Genomic DNA, 16,282 nt, shown 5'->3' on the forward strand with positions numbered 1-16,282 from the left:
CCCTGGTGGCGCAGTGGTTGAGAATCTGCCTGCCAATGCAGGGGACACGGGTTCGAGCCCTGGTCTGGGAAGATACCACGTGCTGCGGAGCAGCTGGGCCCGTGAGCCACAATTGCTGAGCCTGCGCGTCTGGAGCCTGTGCTCCGCAACGAGAGAGGCCGCGATAGTGAGAGGCCCGCGCACCGCGATGAAGAGTGGCCCCCGCTTGCCGCAACTGGGGAAGGCCCTCGCACAGAAACGAAGACCCAACACAGCTATAAATAAATAAATAAATAAAATTAAAAAAAAAAAAAGATTGCTTTGCCTCTTATAATAAGAAGAGATTGTAGTAGGAGGCAAAGGTAGAAGCAGTTAGGAGGCTTTGGAAGTAATCTGAGCAAGAGGTAATGGTGGTATGAACCAGACTGGTATAGCAGTGAAGGAAGTGAGGCAGGGTATCCTTTAAGCTAATGATAAAAGTATATTGAGGAGAGAGTGTCATATGCTCCTGACAGGTGAAATAAGGTATGGACTTGAGTATTGACCATTGGAATTAGCAATGGATGTTATTTGATGACCTTGCCAGACCAATTTTGGTGGTATAGGATTGGGCAAAAAGCCAGGTTGGAGTGGGCTTAACAGAGGGTAGAAGGAGAGAAATAAAAGACAATGAGTGTAGGCAACTCTTCTTAAGGAATTTGCTGCACAGAGAAGCAGGGAATAGGGTGGGATCTGGGAAGGGAAATAGAATGAAGATAGGTTTTTGTTTTGTATTAAGGTGGGAGAAATAACTGCATGTATGCCAAAGGAAAGGATCCAGAAAAAGAATAGCCATAAAGCAGGAAGGAAGCTCAGGAGAATGTGGTGTCCTAAATGTCAAATGAAGAAAGTGTGTCGGGAAGGAGCAAATGATAAATTGGGTCAAAGGCTATTAAGAGGTCCAGTGAGCTGAGGTGTGAGAATTGCCCTTTGGATTTCGCCAGATGCAGGTTTCCGTGAGCTTGACAGGGACCAGCTTCATCGTAGTGGTGGGTGTAAAAGCCAGATTGGAATGAGTTGAGACAATGAGAAGAGGAAAAGTAGGAAGATATAACTACAGACAGCTCATTTGACAGGTTGCTTTGAAGAAGACGGGCAGGACGATGTGGTCAGAGAGGGGACGTGAAGCTTTGCTTTTCATATAGAGAGTAGGAGAACGGGTGCCCTGAGGAAAGGTTGTCTATCAGGAACAGGTGCAGAGGTAAAGCGAGTGGTTACTGATGAAGAAAGGGGGGTAGAAAGGATAGTAGGTCTTTCCTTTTCCTGGTTTTTGCAGGTAAAAGATGTAGGGAGGTCATTTCTTCATGTGAGGATGGAAGATAGATTGAGGTTTGAGGAGATATTTTTTAAAAGCCTTGGGGAAAGGTCAGCTGGTGGAGGGGGAAGTAGAGTGGCTGCAGGTAAGAGTAGGATCGCTAGGCTCACCTGAGAGTGCGCTTCATGTCTGTGGTCACACGTTGAAAGCAGTGGTTCTTAACTGGGGGCAGTTTTGCCCCCTAGGGAGTATCTGGCGCTATCTCGAGACATTGTTGGTGGTCACAGCTGGGCGTGGGGTGATACCAGGTGTCTAAGGGGTAGCGGCCTGGGATGCTGCTAAACATCCCACAGTGTATGGGACGGCCCCACGACAAGGAATTATATGGTTCGCGTGTTAATAGTGCCGAGTTTAAGAAACCGTGGTTTATAGTGAATCTTGTCAGTATGTTTATGAGGTTTTCTTCCTTCTTCCCCCACCAAGAAGTATTTATTAAATTTATAAATTGGCTGTGAAGAAAACTGACACTAAACAAACATAGTCACTTAGATTGTGTTAGGCGCAACTACTGTTGGTGAGGTTGGCAGACAAAAAAAACCTCTCTGAAGAGGGGCATTTGAGGTGAGGCCTGAAGGGTGAACGGAAGCCAGCCGTGGGAGAGCCCTTGGAAGTGGCATTCCAGGCATAGGAGACAGCCTTATAAAACCCCCCTGAGCCCAAAAGAGTAGATGAAGTAACAGCGTCTCTTAGGAATTTTCTAGAAAGAGAGATGAAGTAACATATTAACGGTACCATGTAGTTGTGTTTCTAGTGGCTTCTATTACTCTAGTTAAGGAAACTTCTTTTCAAATGTTTTATGGGAAAATGGTCCGATGTATTTATTAAATGCCTTTCGTGAGCTCAGAAATACATTCCACAGACTACCGGCCAGGAAGAGCATGCTCCTTTCCAGATAAGCCTCCAACGTTGAAACAAACACATAATGTGAGAGCTCGTAGTCACAAAAAGACGCGGAGAATATTGCACACACTCAAAGCAAACTATATCTGACTTCTGTGTATCAAATTTCTTCTTAGCTTATTTATTAAATATTTATAATATTTAGTTTAAATCCAAGGATTACAATAAAAAGTGCATTGAAAGAAAATTCTTTAGTTTTTTCCTCCTAAATTCAGATTGGAAGACAGTTTATTATCTTAAGTTGTAATTTTTATTATTTACCTTGAAATAGTGCCTTTAAAGTATATCAGTATTTTGGACCAAGTTTTATATACTCTGAAAAATCTTTTATATCCTTTGTATCAGATTTATTTTTTCATCTGAAATTTAGAAATCGTATTAGTCAGAACTTTTTTAGATGCAAATGACAGAAGCCCAACTCAACTAAAAAGGTAAAAGGGAAATTGAAAGAAACGAGGGTATGTTAAAACCAGAGGAAAATCTAAACTCAGCTGAGGTAAATGGCAGCTGAAACTTGGGAACAAATAGAATCAGAAATTAAGGACTTGTGAACGCTTTCTGAGGCTCTCCACTGCACGTTGGCTTCATTCTTCTGTGACAGACTGGCTTCCTCTAGGGCAGGAAATACAGCTGCCACACGCTCCAAAGCCTCACATGCACAGGTTCTGCTACCGGGGACAGATCCTGGGGGTCAGTCAGGTCACTCTAACGACAGCCAGAGCGAGAGCAGCAAACACTTTGCCAGGCATGATACTAAATGTTTTGCTTGTATTAACCCATTTAACGATTTTATGAACCCTCTGCAGTGGATATTATTACTATACACATTTTATAGATGAGAGAACTGAGGAATGGAGAAGTTAGGACACTTGACTAAAGTCCCAGAGCTTGAAAGTGGCAGAGCTGGGGGGTTTGAACCCAGGCAGTCTGGTACCTTGCAGAACAGCCAAGTAGCCATTATGTCATATTCATTGAAATCAGTCACACTGAGGGGATGGAGAGGTTTTTTGGTTTGGTTTTGTTTTTGACTGAAGAGTTAAACTATGCAAGACAGCAGGGATATGGTTTTAGTTTTTTTGTTTATTCTTATAAAAAGGTATGACAACTGATAGTATTATAATGAACTGTTCTCAGAGCTTTGAAAAATTCCATAAGTTTTTGTTCGGAGACACACATGATGTGGGTTGCCTGCACAGCCTCTTTCTTTTGTGCTGTAGGGTTTGCCCCCTAGGAGACATTTGCCACCATCCAGAATCATTTCTGGTTGTCACAGCTTGTGTGGTGGGTTACTACGGCATCCAGTGTGTAGAGGCCCAGAATGCTGCTGAAGATCTTAACAGTGCGAGACGGACCCCTCTCAACAAAAGAATTACCCAGCCCCAAATGTTAATAGAGCTGAGGTTGAGAAACCTGTACTAGATAAACTGGGCCATTTTCTAGCTAAGAGTCACTGTTTGGGATGAAGAGGTAAACAAATTACGAATCTTTGAGTACTTGTGAGGAGTGAATAGGTCAGGACCAAGTATGATGCAGGGTGAGGGGTGTTAGGGTCACATTAGGCTGGGGTGCCTCGAAAGAAGGACTAAATAATGGAAGGAATTTGCAGAAGTAGATGTAGAAAAATGGAGCAAACTTGGATAGTTTCAGTATTTTCCCTGAGGATCAACTGTGTGCATACAAGTACAAAGGTAAGGAAACTTAAATCTGTCCCTTCTCCCTCTCTCCTGTACCTGATGAAGCTCTCGTCGGACTAACTTTAGGACAGCATTTTAGCAATATTCTTGACAAAAGAGAGCTAAAAGTGGGTTTTGTGATTTACTCTGATTTATAACATTGAGATTCATTGACAGATTGAAGACTGCGGGTTGTGTTAAAAGAAGTAGAGCCATTATTATTTTTTTAAAGTTATTTTGTGATTTTGGGGTTATAGCAACAGGCAGCATTTTTATTGAACGCCTTCTGTGTGCCATACACTGTGCTGATAGGAAGTCAGTGTTTAGTCTCATTGAACGCTCATAATAGCCCCGTATTTAAGGCGGTTACAGTGAAATGTGTGTTTTACTGAGGAAGAAGACGAGTCCCAGAAAGGTTGACTACCACCCTCGAGGGCAAACAGCTCTTTAGCTAGAGTTGGAATCTTGGTTTGATTCCATAGTCTAAACTCTTTTAACACCAAATGTGTGCGGCCTTTTTGTCTTAAAGACGATTACAGTCCTCTCTCATACTGATTTTCCATCTGTGGTTGAAGTTTTGATACCACTAGGTAATTCTTTGTGTATTTGGTCTTGGGTCTTGTTAGTGAGAGAATTTATATATGTTTGGAAACAGATACTCCGTGTATATTTGAAAGCTTTTAAAAATTGAAGCTGTGAAATATTTTTTTCCAAATGTTCCTAAAATAATTTATTGAATAGATTTAGTAACAATTTAAGGTAATTATTTGGATGTGATGAATTTGGAAAAATGGTTATATTTTCCTTATATATAAAATTTTGGTATTATTAAACTTTTTTACAGTGTAAAAGATAATTAAGATGAAATGTTTCCCTTTTTTAATCTCACGTAGTCCATCTGTGTCATACATTGTACAGAACCTTTCCAGTGAAATTCTGTGTAATAGGGATTTTAATATCAAAAATAACATAGATCCCTACCTCTCCCATATGGGGCATCATTTTAAAAGAGGGGATCCTTCGTATTAACCATATTTGTGAATAAATTAGATTGCTTTTAACATTTCTGAGAAGTGTGTGTCAGTCCATCAGATTTTGATCTCTAAAGCAAATAACTGGTATACAAATACTGTTACTTCCTCTTTGCGAAGCTTAAGTGAGGAACATATGCCATCGTCTAGAGAGTAAGTGGAGGAAGGGGGCACAGCACAGCTGGCCGGAGTGCTCTTTTCAGATTTCTTGTAATAGGGGTGAGCAATAAGGTGTTTTTTTTCATTGATAAGAGTATTGTTACTTTTGTATTTTGTTTCATTTACATTTACCAATAGTTCCATATTTGGAGAAAAAGTATGGAGATTGGGGGAGGGGAGGGTATGGGATGCCTATGATACCACAGTCTGCCTTTCCTGTAGTTACTGCAACTACAAGGTTTGAATCTGCTTTCCTGGATGTTCCTGACCCCCTCCTTCCACCTTCATCCTCACTGAGGCATGGCAAATTCTTGGGCAAGATTTATACCATCGCATTATTTTTCCTCTGCAAATTTATGAAGTTGTAATAATTGCTGGCTCCCTTTGTGTTTGTTTGCTGTGTTAACTTCTAAGTTACATATTTTGTATATAGTTGATATTGTTGAATAATCAATCTATGAGTTAAATAACAAAAAGTTTGATTATTCTTAGGATTATAGAAAATGTAAGAAATACTGGTTTATGTGTGGTAAAATTTTAAAAATGGGTCATTAATTGATATCTCCCTTCAGTCTTTAATGGTTAAGTGTGGTTTGAGTACTGTTTTCCATGTATTCCCAATAGAATTTGATTCTGCAGGAAGGACAATATCCCTATTATTTAAGAATAATGGTCTCAATATTTGCTTAGTTGAGAAATCTATTTTTGATGTTAATTTAAATTGAGAATATATGCCTCAAACATTTTAAAGGAGTAACACTAGCATAGATATTAATCAAATGTAAATATTGCAAGTTATATGTAAAAATCTAATCTTTTTGCCAGTTTTGCTTTATGTAACTTTTTTGATATGTGGAAAAGAGGGACAAGAGCTATAAACTCAGAGCCAAATGTGCTTTTGTTATTCCAAATTTTCAACGCCAGAAGCATATAAACCTGCACCTGTTGGTAATTATGAGCAAGCCAGCCTTTGCCGAATCCCAGGCCTCTGCTTAAAAACTTTTTTACTGGAACTAAATGATGTTGCCATTTTTATTTTTAGGTTTGCTGGCATGGGTAATCTCATTAAGGTGCTAACCAGGGACATAGACCACAATGCAGCACATTTTTTCTTGGACTTTGAAAGTAAGTCTCTTAGCCCTTCACGGCTGGTGCATAATGGTAAAGGTGAAAGATTAATTATACTCACACCACAGTGAAGGCCAGCCAGACTATTTGTTAATAAAGTATGGGGATCAAACAAAGTTTGCATGACTTTTTTCTTAATCGTAGGCAAGCATCACCATCATATGTATAATTTAGTTTTTCATTTGCTGAAATCATGTTGAGTCTGTAGCCAGTGCTGTCCTTTCATTAGTCCATGAAGCAAGTAGCCTTATGATGAACATTCTAATAGTATGCCTTAGTGACTATGCCCAACAATCTGTTTGCTTATAATCCTATGATAATTTTTATGAAAAATCAGAGTTGTGCTGCATATCCAGAATCAATACTTTAAGTAACCTCCACAAATTATTGAGAATCCAAATTTGGTTAGAAATATATGCTTTATTTAATGGCATACAGGAAGTAGTTTAATATTCTGCTATTTTAAGGTGAAATGCAAAGGTGAGCTGTGGCCAAAACTCTTAATATTTGGCTTTGAAATAAATTCTTGTTTCAGTGCAATATTAAACAAGATTACATGTGAATAATTCTTGATCAGAAATTTCTTTTTCAGAATACTAGCACTATTGGAATACTTAAAGAATTTTTCATTATAAGGCCATTAATGAAACTTGGGAGAATTTTAAGAAGAATTAGAGCAACAGTTGTGCCATTGTGTACAGGAAAACTACATTTCACCTCTAGGTCCTACATATCAGCACCTTGAGAACCCGGTTTGCTGTCTGCCAGAGCACAGTCTGGGTAACCTGAAGGACGAATTCATGGCCTAATGAACATTTTCCCTGTTACTATTTTTTTTTTTTTTTAAGTAAATTTCAGATGTTCTTTTTTATAAAGGGATATTTTCTCTTTTCTCATTCTTGTCTTGACAGGTACCTTAACATGGGGAATCTTCTTAAAGTTTTGACATGCACAGACCTTGAGCAGGGGCCAAATTTTTTCCTTGATTTTGAAAGTGAGAAGATGATTTTATATCTATTTTTCTTTGCCTGCAGTAGACTGCGTTTGTCTTGCACTAAATGAATGTTTTCACTTTGCCATCTTTTTAACTTTTGCTTTGCATGACTGAGCTATGAATTGTTTGAGTAAAATTTCTGGTGCCTTCTAGAACTGGAAGTCATATTTTATAGATTAAATTGTGATAAAATGTTTTTACTTGAATTTTTGTGAGAGACTCATATCTCTTAGTTGGACATTATTTTATAATTTGAGATCTCTAATGAAAATATTTGAGATTCTCTGAAAACATTTTTATGAAAAAATTTTGGTGGAAAGGACAAATGCTACTTCAAGCTTTGTTAACCAGAAGCAATATTTGGGGAAAAATTTATTGCAGTTGAGAAAAATTGACTTGGTTTCAGTTACTCTGTGTACCTATTGAAATATTTTGAATACAAAATCTGTTCATGAAGGCCATTCAGAGCTCAGTAATTTGGGCATAATATTAAAAGGTAAGTGTGAACCTTAATTATTTAATCTTTGCAGATAATTAATTTGAAAAGTTAAATTCATTATATGTATTTATTTCAGGAATTCATTTTTTTTCTAACTCTAAAAAGAAAAATAATGGGTTCACAGACCTTTAAGTAATTTGCCTTCTGTTTGTTTTATGTTGCATGACCTATTATAATATGGTCTAAGAGTGGCAGGTAAGTGTCATTGACCCCTGTGCATGTTGAAAAGCTTTTGCTTTTTTGGCTGTCAGTGTTGCTTTAGCTTGTCTGGTTGTCAAATTGGGAACAGTGATATTAAATTGGTGTTTTAGTGTGAATCTTGCTATTTTAACTCATCATTAGAAAATTGTTAGGAAAGGGTGAAGAGAGAGCTTTTAGGTTATAAATCATGTGACCCCCTCCCCCCTCCCCGCATTTTCATCTGCGATTAAAACATTTGAACAGATTTTTAAATACTTAAAATTTAAGACCTTTTCTAATTTTTAAAACAAATAAATCTCTTAAAATAAATCCACAGAGAGACATTGCATTTTTCCATCAACTTCAATTTAGTTTATGTGATATTATACAATTCATTCTATTATGAATAATTTATATATTTTTTCTTTAAACCAGGACAGTTCATATGAGCACATTAATTTATAGCTTATCTCCATTTGATGGGATAATTTGTGGTCTCTGATATTTTTCTACTTTTATTACATTCCTATTAATGTTCCGTTACAGTTTGGGTACTGTGTGCAGGCCAGCAAAGAGTAGTAATGTCAATATCAGGACCATATTGTTTGGTTTTTAGGGGACAATGTTACTGAATAGTAGTTTTCTTGACCCTTCTCAACAATTTAGCAGTGCTGTTTTAAATGCATGTTTAGCATGAATTTTAATCAGCTTGGGGATGTTGAGCAGATTGCTGACTTGAAGATTATTCTTTCAGATGAGGCGACTTACATTAGAGCTGTATTTTAGTTTATTTGCGTCTGTTTCAAACTTGCTGTTGTATATTTTCCTGCTATTCTGTCTCCTTTTTACTCTTTGTCTCAAGTTCCTTATGTTTGCAGAATCTTGGCTCTGATATAGTCAAGATCTTGTTCAAGACTTGGCACTTGATCTTTTTATAAACCTAGCATTATGTTGTGGTCAAGTGAAAAGCATGAATTTACTGTAGTTTAAAAAATATTATTTGGTCTTGGTTTTCTAATCTTTGGGAGTTTAGATCATTATCCTTAAAATTTAAATAGCTAATTTAGTAGCAGGAAAAGGTAAAAATTGCTAACAAGAACAATAATAACCAACAATGAAGAACTACATATAAAGTGTTAACGTCTTAAAGGCAGATGTAAATTAAATATTTGTTGCTTATATCAGCCAATGTAGAACTTATGGTTTGACACTTACTGGTACACTGTAAATGAAATTTAGTGAAAACAAACTGCAGACTAGGCCAGAGTTTGTCCCTTGTTCATTGTTAGTTACATTTTTAAATGTTTTCTTTTGAATCTAACATCAGAGTTCTCTTAATCAATTTTATCTCTCATCCATTTGAATATTTGTCATCTTTTTGGAAATATGCATTTGTAAAAGTGTATTTTAATCATTAGGCTACTATAGTGACCCCTTGAAACTTCCTTTCTTTAACCTGTTTTATACCAGATTCAAAATTGCCAACACAGTTGATTTGCCAGTTCATTATGATTACTGAGGATAAAATCATATCCTTTTATTAAATAGAGTATTAGTACTACATTATTTATTTCTAGATGAACAGTAATATTTAGGTTACCAGAATAATTTAGCCTTACTATTCCCATCATTCTAATTGGTTAGATCTAGCTCAGGGCACCTGCATGGTTCCGTACAGACAGATGTACTGGCGTTTTGCATCAAGCTGTATAGAAATTAGCTATTCTAGTAATTTTAAACTGTGACTGAGTGGAATCCTGTGGTTTACTGAATGAAGACGGTCTTTAATCATTATCCCTTAATTTACGTGCTTGCACACACACATACTGTTTTTCACTTCAGTTCAGCTTGCCTCCTGTATGCCAGCCAGTAGGTACTGGGAATGCAAAGATAACTAAGATACAACCCTCACCTTTGGGGAGTTTTCAGTTCAGTAGAATAGAGAGAAATACAAATCATTAGAATAGATAGAAATTCAAACTAATTATTTACATAATTTACATCATTCAAGGTGTAGTTCAGGAAGGGGATTAACTTTACCTAGCTGTGAGTAGATTGGGCATGGAAGACTTTCTGATGGTGATATTTGAGTTGGGTTGTGAAGGGTGAATTAGAATGTTTCAGGCTAATTTAGTGCAGTATGTTGTAGAAAGAAGAACAACATGTAAAAAAGCCTTAAGGCGTGAAATGACATTCTGTGTTCAGTGAAACATATCATTATCTACTCGATGTACTAGAAAGAGGGTCTTTTTCTGAAAACAAATTATACCTATATGATTTTAAGAATAGTGGTTTAATTAATATGTAAGTCCAGAATTGCCCCCTACAGTTTGGCAGCAGTTATGCTAATGACAACATATTAAAAGCAGTGAATTGGGGCCTGTACAACCTCTTCTAGTTCTTGAAATTTCTTATTTTATAATGACATTGTTAATTTATAGGTCATTCTAATGACAGATCTTTAGCCTGAGTAACTACTATATCAGTTCACTAGATTGTTTCTTGGGAGAAGAGGGACTTTTATCTTTATGTCCCCTCCCAACCTTAGCATAGTGCTCTGTACTCAGAAGTTCAGCATTCATTAGTTAACCTTGATTTAGTTATCTCCAGGTAGGCCAAAATAGGAGAGTAAATATAGGTGGTCATTTGTAAGTGAGAAATGAATCTTACTTCCTTTGATTCTTTGTTATAGTGCCTTTCCACTTACTCATACATTTCTTCTAATTCTTGTGTCTTTTGTGTTGCCTGTTCCGCTTACCCCCCATTTACAAAAAATATTGATAATACCCACTCTTTTAGTCTAACTTTGTTTTTCCATTTTATTTTTGTGTATTTTCAATTGCTTTTGCCCCATACTTGGAAATTTCTGGTGGCATTTTCTTATATTTATTTTTCTAAAATGTTGTAGGATTATATTTATTTAGAGATAAAAATGCATAATAACCTTCTTTAACACATGCTGGAGGCATATTTATATCTCTGTACCTTCTCATTCATTCAACAAATATTTATTATGGAAAATCTACTAGGTACTGAGTTTATATACTGTACAATGGTATGTACTCTACATTGAGGTCCCTGCCTCGATGAGACTTGTGGTAATTGATAGACTAAATATTTAATGAATGAATGCAAGATTAAAGCAGACAGACCCCTTATCACAATTACAATTTTTACGTGCCTTTTAATTTTTTTCCTTTCATAGCTGATCCTTTGCCTCCTTTTGTACCATAACAGCTTCAATTTTAGCAATTATTTTCAGTGACTCTTCTGTAGGAAACTAGTGTGAATTTATTAAAATAATTAATTTTACCTTCAAATAGTACGAGCAACTGAAATATGCTGTAATTTCCCTTGAACAGCTTTTAAAACTAAGCTTGATGAGTAATCACTATGGTTACTCTCAGTAGTATAGTAGATACATTTTGCAATCAATTGAATGTTCGTCTGTTAGCTGGCTAAGTGATGTGTTTTTCCTCAAGTAATAAAAGTTTTCATTTCTTGCTATGAAAAATCAAAGTGACAAGTCTTGGTTGTATTATATGATACCATTTTTGGAAAAAAATGTTTTATTTTATGGAGTCATTTCCCCTCCCTAGTATTTCACCCTTTTGCATGACTTGCTATCAGTAAAGTAGTGCTTACCTGTCTGCTATTTTCTGTTTGTCTTCATCTCTACAGCAGTCTTCAGCAGCTTTCAAAATTATAAATGTGACTTTCCTGTGACAGTCTAAAAAATGTTTAATCATTGTGGTGCTGGGTACTTTTTCCACCCTTAGGGGAAACTGGAATCTTCTCCTTTATTTTTAAATTTCTTGGTATTTATTAAACCTTTAATAATTATTAACCACTTCCAAGGTCTATTTAAATCTATCTGATAATGTTTCTTTTGTATGTAATTCTCAGTGTCATATTTTTCTGTTAACAGCTAGTCACCACACCCAAAATACATAGTTCAGTATGTTCAAACTTCACAAGTATCTTTTACTATATAATAGTCAAAATATTGTCCTTTGTCATGAATTCCCACTTCATGAATTCAAACTATGATATGTGTCTACTATTGATGTTATGTCTGTAGTTTCACAATTCCATATGAAAAGTATAAAACTGCTGTTTTTGCATGTAAAACTATTTTTCTCTACTGCATCTGGTGTAAGTATAAAAGTTATGAGGTGTACCTTTTTTTTTTTTTAGTGTGTGTCTAGCTATGACTTTGGAGAACATGGTCTGGCTAAATGTGAAAAAATACTACTACCAAATGACAAACTCTGATTTTTAAAAAATCATTTAACTATAATATCAGTATTTGCTCCTAGTAATACCTTTATAGCTTTGGACACAGACAGGGTCTTTTTAATTTTTCAGTTGACTCCTCTTGTGTAATTATTTTGTCATAACGTTTTCATTAAAAAAAAAACAAACATGATTTCTGAAAGGAAATTTGAAAAATAAGGGAACAGATAATGAAAACACAAATTCTTAAGTTGGCTTTGCATGTGAATGTTACTTATTGTTGCTGTAGTAATGTCTTAAGTATGTTGAAATTAAAATTTGATACTGTACTTGTTAATTTAAAAAATATAAATGGTATATTTTTGACTAGTTGGCAGGTTTAATAAATGGAATTGAATTATGACTTGCCCCAAGCACAAAATAAAGTTACAGGTTTTAGGCATCTGGACTCCTAGTTTCATGTGTGAACTAAGTTTGTAAAATTTTTCTAAGGAAAGGAATAAATAGATCGTTGTGTATTTATGGGGAGGTGGAATATGTGCAGAAAATTCTAGGTAGTAGTTTTATATGATTGGTGAACAAGAGATTTATCAGAAATGTTCTTAATTCGTATTATAAATTTGGTCTGCCTCCCCTACCTCCAGAGTAAGAAAAAATTTTAGCATGGAGGAATTCTGACATCAAAGTTGCTCTCTAAAACATTATGATAATCATAATGTTTATTATTTTCAGTGCTTTATGCCTTATCTGTCGTATTGGATATAGTCTAGTTGGAAAGATTTATGAAAAACTCAGTTTCGTCACAGGGTGGCCAATTCTCCCCTCCCCCACCCAAAAAAAGAATCAAATGTATTGAATAAAAAAGAATTATCCTTAGAGAAACAAATGACCAAGGTATTGAAAATGGGATTTTTGTCACCTCAAGTCTAACAGAGAGAAATCCAGAATTATTCATCTATTAACCTATGTTTTGTGGCTAACACCACAGGTAGTGGAAATGCCCATATGTTTGTGTTCCTGATTATGTTTTTTATAAGTATAATTTTCCATTTTTCCTCTCACACAGTCCCAAGTGTATAGGAACTCGGTTTTTGCTTTAGTATTTCAAAATTTCAGTGATACTATTGTATCTTAAAGTATCTAGTTTTTAGTAGCCTAGTGATTCTGGAGCAGTTTCATAGTTCGAACTCCTCTGCACAGGAATCTGGACTTTTTGTTCATCAGCAGAGTTCATTGGTATAGAATATAAAGGTCTTTAGAAAAAAGGAGCATCTAAAAACTTTTTTTTTTTTAGTTTCTAATTTTTTTATATCAAAACTCAGTCATTAAAATGAACTTTATAGGAAAATAGTTTATGTCTTAAACCGTAGATGAGCAAGATGTATTAATAGGCCTTTCATTTCTGTTGCATTAAAATAGATCATTACTCATACATTTACAGTCATTACTGTTAGTGATGCATATAGTAGAAACAGTGATTATTAACACTCACAGTTAAAATTTTTGAATTATAATCCTTTTTTGTTTAATATACCACGTCATGATTTGTAACTTAAATAGTAATGTTTGGTGTTCCCTTGCTTCTTTGTGATATTTACAAACTTGAGGATAGTTATTCAAATGTAGAACTATGGAAAAATTGTCAGTCTTTTCTAAGAAGTGCAAAGTTAGCACTGGACAAAATGTTAGTCATCTTTAGAAAATCGGATTAATCAATGCTTAGAGTTATTATACATGTACTAAAAAAAAAAATCATGTGACTCTAAATTTTCTTGTGCTTTCCTGCTATTTAGATGCCCAGCCTACAGAGTCTGAGAAGGAAATTTATAATCAGGTGAATGTAGTACTAAAAGATGCAGAAGGCATCTTGGAGGACTTGCAGTCATATAGAGGAGCTGGCCATGAAATACGAGAGGTAAAGCATGTTTATACATTTTCCAGTAAACTAAAAATTACTATGTCCCTCTTTTTAATCTCTGTTATTTTCTATACTTTATTATCTGTTTGCATATTAAATATTCTATTTAAAGGAAGATCACTTGTATTATTTCAAAAGTGGTTGCAGTGATATAAGGGTAAAAGGAAAACAAGGTTCTATAAATATGTAATTTATATATATTAAAGAAAAGTTTATTTTTTTGGTTTATTCTCACACCTGAAATTTACAGTATCCATGGTGGCTATTTATATTGTGTTTGGAGGGGAGAACATGAGACTTTCTGTGGCTTTTTTTTGTCCTGCCAGTCTATTTTTCTGCTCCTGCTAAGCTTCCGAGGAGAAAGCTGAAACCATCCTTGTGATCTGGACCCCCTCAACTCTGTCTGATGACTTGATACCACAGAGCAAATGTTTGGTGTGGTCTCCCTCAGCTTTCTTCTCCCAAACCTCTGAACTTATCCAGGTTTCCATCCATCTTTTTTTCCATTTCTTCTGGTTTTTTTTGTTTTGTTTTGTTTTTTTCAGAAGAAGCTGTCCCTACTTCTTACCAAGACTAACTTCTCTACCTTTGTTCTCCACCCTCCTCTGGAACTTTACTCTTTTAATTTCCTTCTCTTAACTACATTTTCTTTCTTTTTTCTTTTATTGACTCCTTCCCGGTGCATGTACGCATATACTCAATTGTCCTGTACTACCCAAAGAAACTCCCTGGCCTCTGGACCTTATCTCTCTTTTTCTCATTACATTTCTTGAAGGCATAGCTCACACTTTGTTGCTTCATTTTTTTCCTGCCCTTGTGTTTCTGTTATTCTTCTCTGTAACTAATAGTGCAGAGGTTTTCAAGGATTGATCTCTTGGGTTTACAGACCATATGGAACCTGATTCCTCTAATGACATTTGGAGTACTAGTAAAGGAAGAAATAAGCGCACACACCTGAAGACACTGAGTCACTAAGTGTTTTGGACTGAGGGGCCACAGGTTTGGGTGATTGACTGGATGTTTAATGTAAAGGAGAAGGAGGAGTTAAATGATTCCATGGTGTCTAGTTTAGATTAGCAGTTGGTGGTATCATTAGCAGGGAAGTTATAGATAATGTGAATGCCATGTTTTACCTCTCCTTCACTGGACTGCTTGTTTCCTGAGTGTCTTACGTACGTACAGTTACTTGCCTTTGTTTTTGTCTGGAATATGCCTTTCTTTTTTTCTTTTCCTGTTCAATTGCTATCCTTCCTTCAAATCCCAATAATCTTCTACTTCCCTGTACTCTTTTGCCATAGCACCTTGCACATGTTTTTTTATGGTAGCCATCACTTTTTTTTTAAACCATTGATATATGATGTCTGTATCTCCACTGCTGTACCTCTAGCTTGAGGAGGGTAAACTTGGTTTCTTACTTATTTTTGTGTTATCAGCACCTAGTATAGTGCTTAGTAAGCAGTTAGTAACTGTTGAAGAAATAAATGCAAGAGCTTTAGATTAATCTTGCCAATATTATTAGCTTGAGTAAAACCTTAAGATCTCAGTAAATGAAGGCATGTAACCATTTCTGTGAATTTCAAGTTCCCTAAACATATAAAAGCTGAGTATATACCAAATATATAAAGAACAGATATAACTACCAAAACTGCCATAGGTCAATGTGAAGACTTAATTGACTTAGTAGAACAACCATTCTACCTATGAGAAAACACACAATAGAAAAATGTTCAGGTCTACAATAAATGCCCATCACTGTCAAGAAGTTTTACTGCATTCAGTAATAAAGTGTTAAAAGTTTAATATTGGTTGGTTTATGAAGAAACAGGTAGTCTTAATGCAAGTGGTATTGTAGAATGGTATCTTTTTGGAGGTCAGTTTGGCAAGGTATAAAATTAGATGTGTAAAATTATTTATACTCTTCTATCAGATACGTAATTTTAGAAAATATTCTCCAAAAGGCTATCATTCGAGAGAGAGGTAAATGTAAAAACCTTTACGGTCACCTTATTCATCGTAGCAAAAATGTGGAAGCAATTCATAGCGTCGTTTTGAGGATAAAGTTAGATAATCCATCAGCAAAGACACATAGAAGCTGACACATAGAACATAGACTGAGAGTTTACTGTTATTACTATGCTAATGATGTGGATTATATATATATTTGTTTAAATAGTACTTTATTAAACATGATTCTAAAATTGAATAAAATTTGATTTAAGATATAATCTATT

The 16,282-nt window shown here is 35.5% G+C and overlaps 1 protein-coding gene across 11 annotated transcripts in view; it reads left to right on the plus strand.

Moving 5' to 3' along the window:
- The window catches only part of CYRIB (CYFIP related Rac1 interactor B), a 153,492-nt gene that overhangs the window by 114,969 nt on the left and 22,241 nt on the right, over positions 1-16,282 (plus strand). For 6 of the 11 annotated variants that reach the window (XM_057532186.1, XM_057532185.1, XM_057532182.1 and 3 more), the window contains 2 exons: positions 7,136-7,218; positions 13,927-14,048. In XM_057532186.1, the coding sequence (XP_057388169.1) occupies positions 7,146-7,218; positions 13,927-14,048 (195 nt within the window). In that variant the 5' untranslated portion in view covers positions 7,136-7,145. Of the gene's footprint in view, positions 1-6,138; positions 6,222-7,135; positions 7,219-13,926; positions 14,049-16,282 lie in introns of all 11 variants that reach the window. The other 5 variants (XM_057532193.1, XM_057532183.1, XM_057532192.1 and 2 more) reach the window with 2 other exon arrangements.

This window comes from Balaenoptera acutorostrata, chromosome 17 (genome assembly GCF_949987535.1).
Source record: "Balaenoptera acutorostrata chromosome 17, mBalAcu1.1, whole genome shotgun sequence".
Classification (NCBI taxonomy): domain Eukaryota; kingdom Metazoa; phylum Chordata; class Mammalia; order Artiodactyla; family Balaenopteridae; genus Balaenoptera; species Balaenoptera acutorostrata.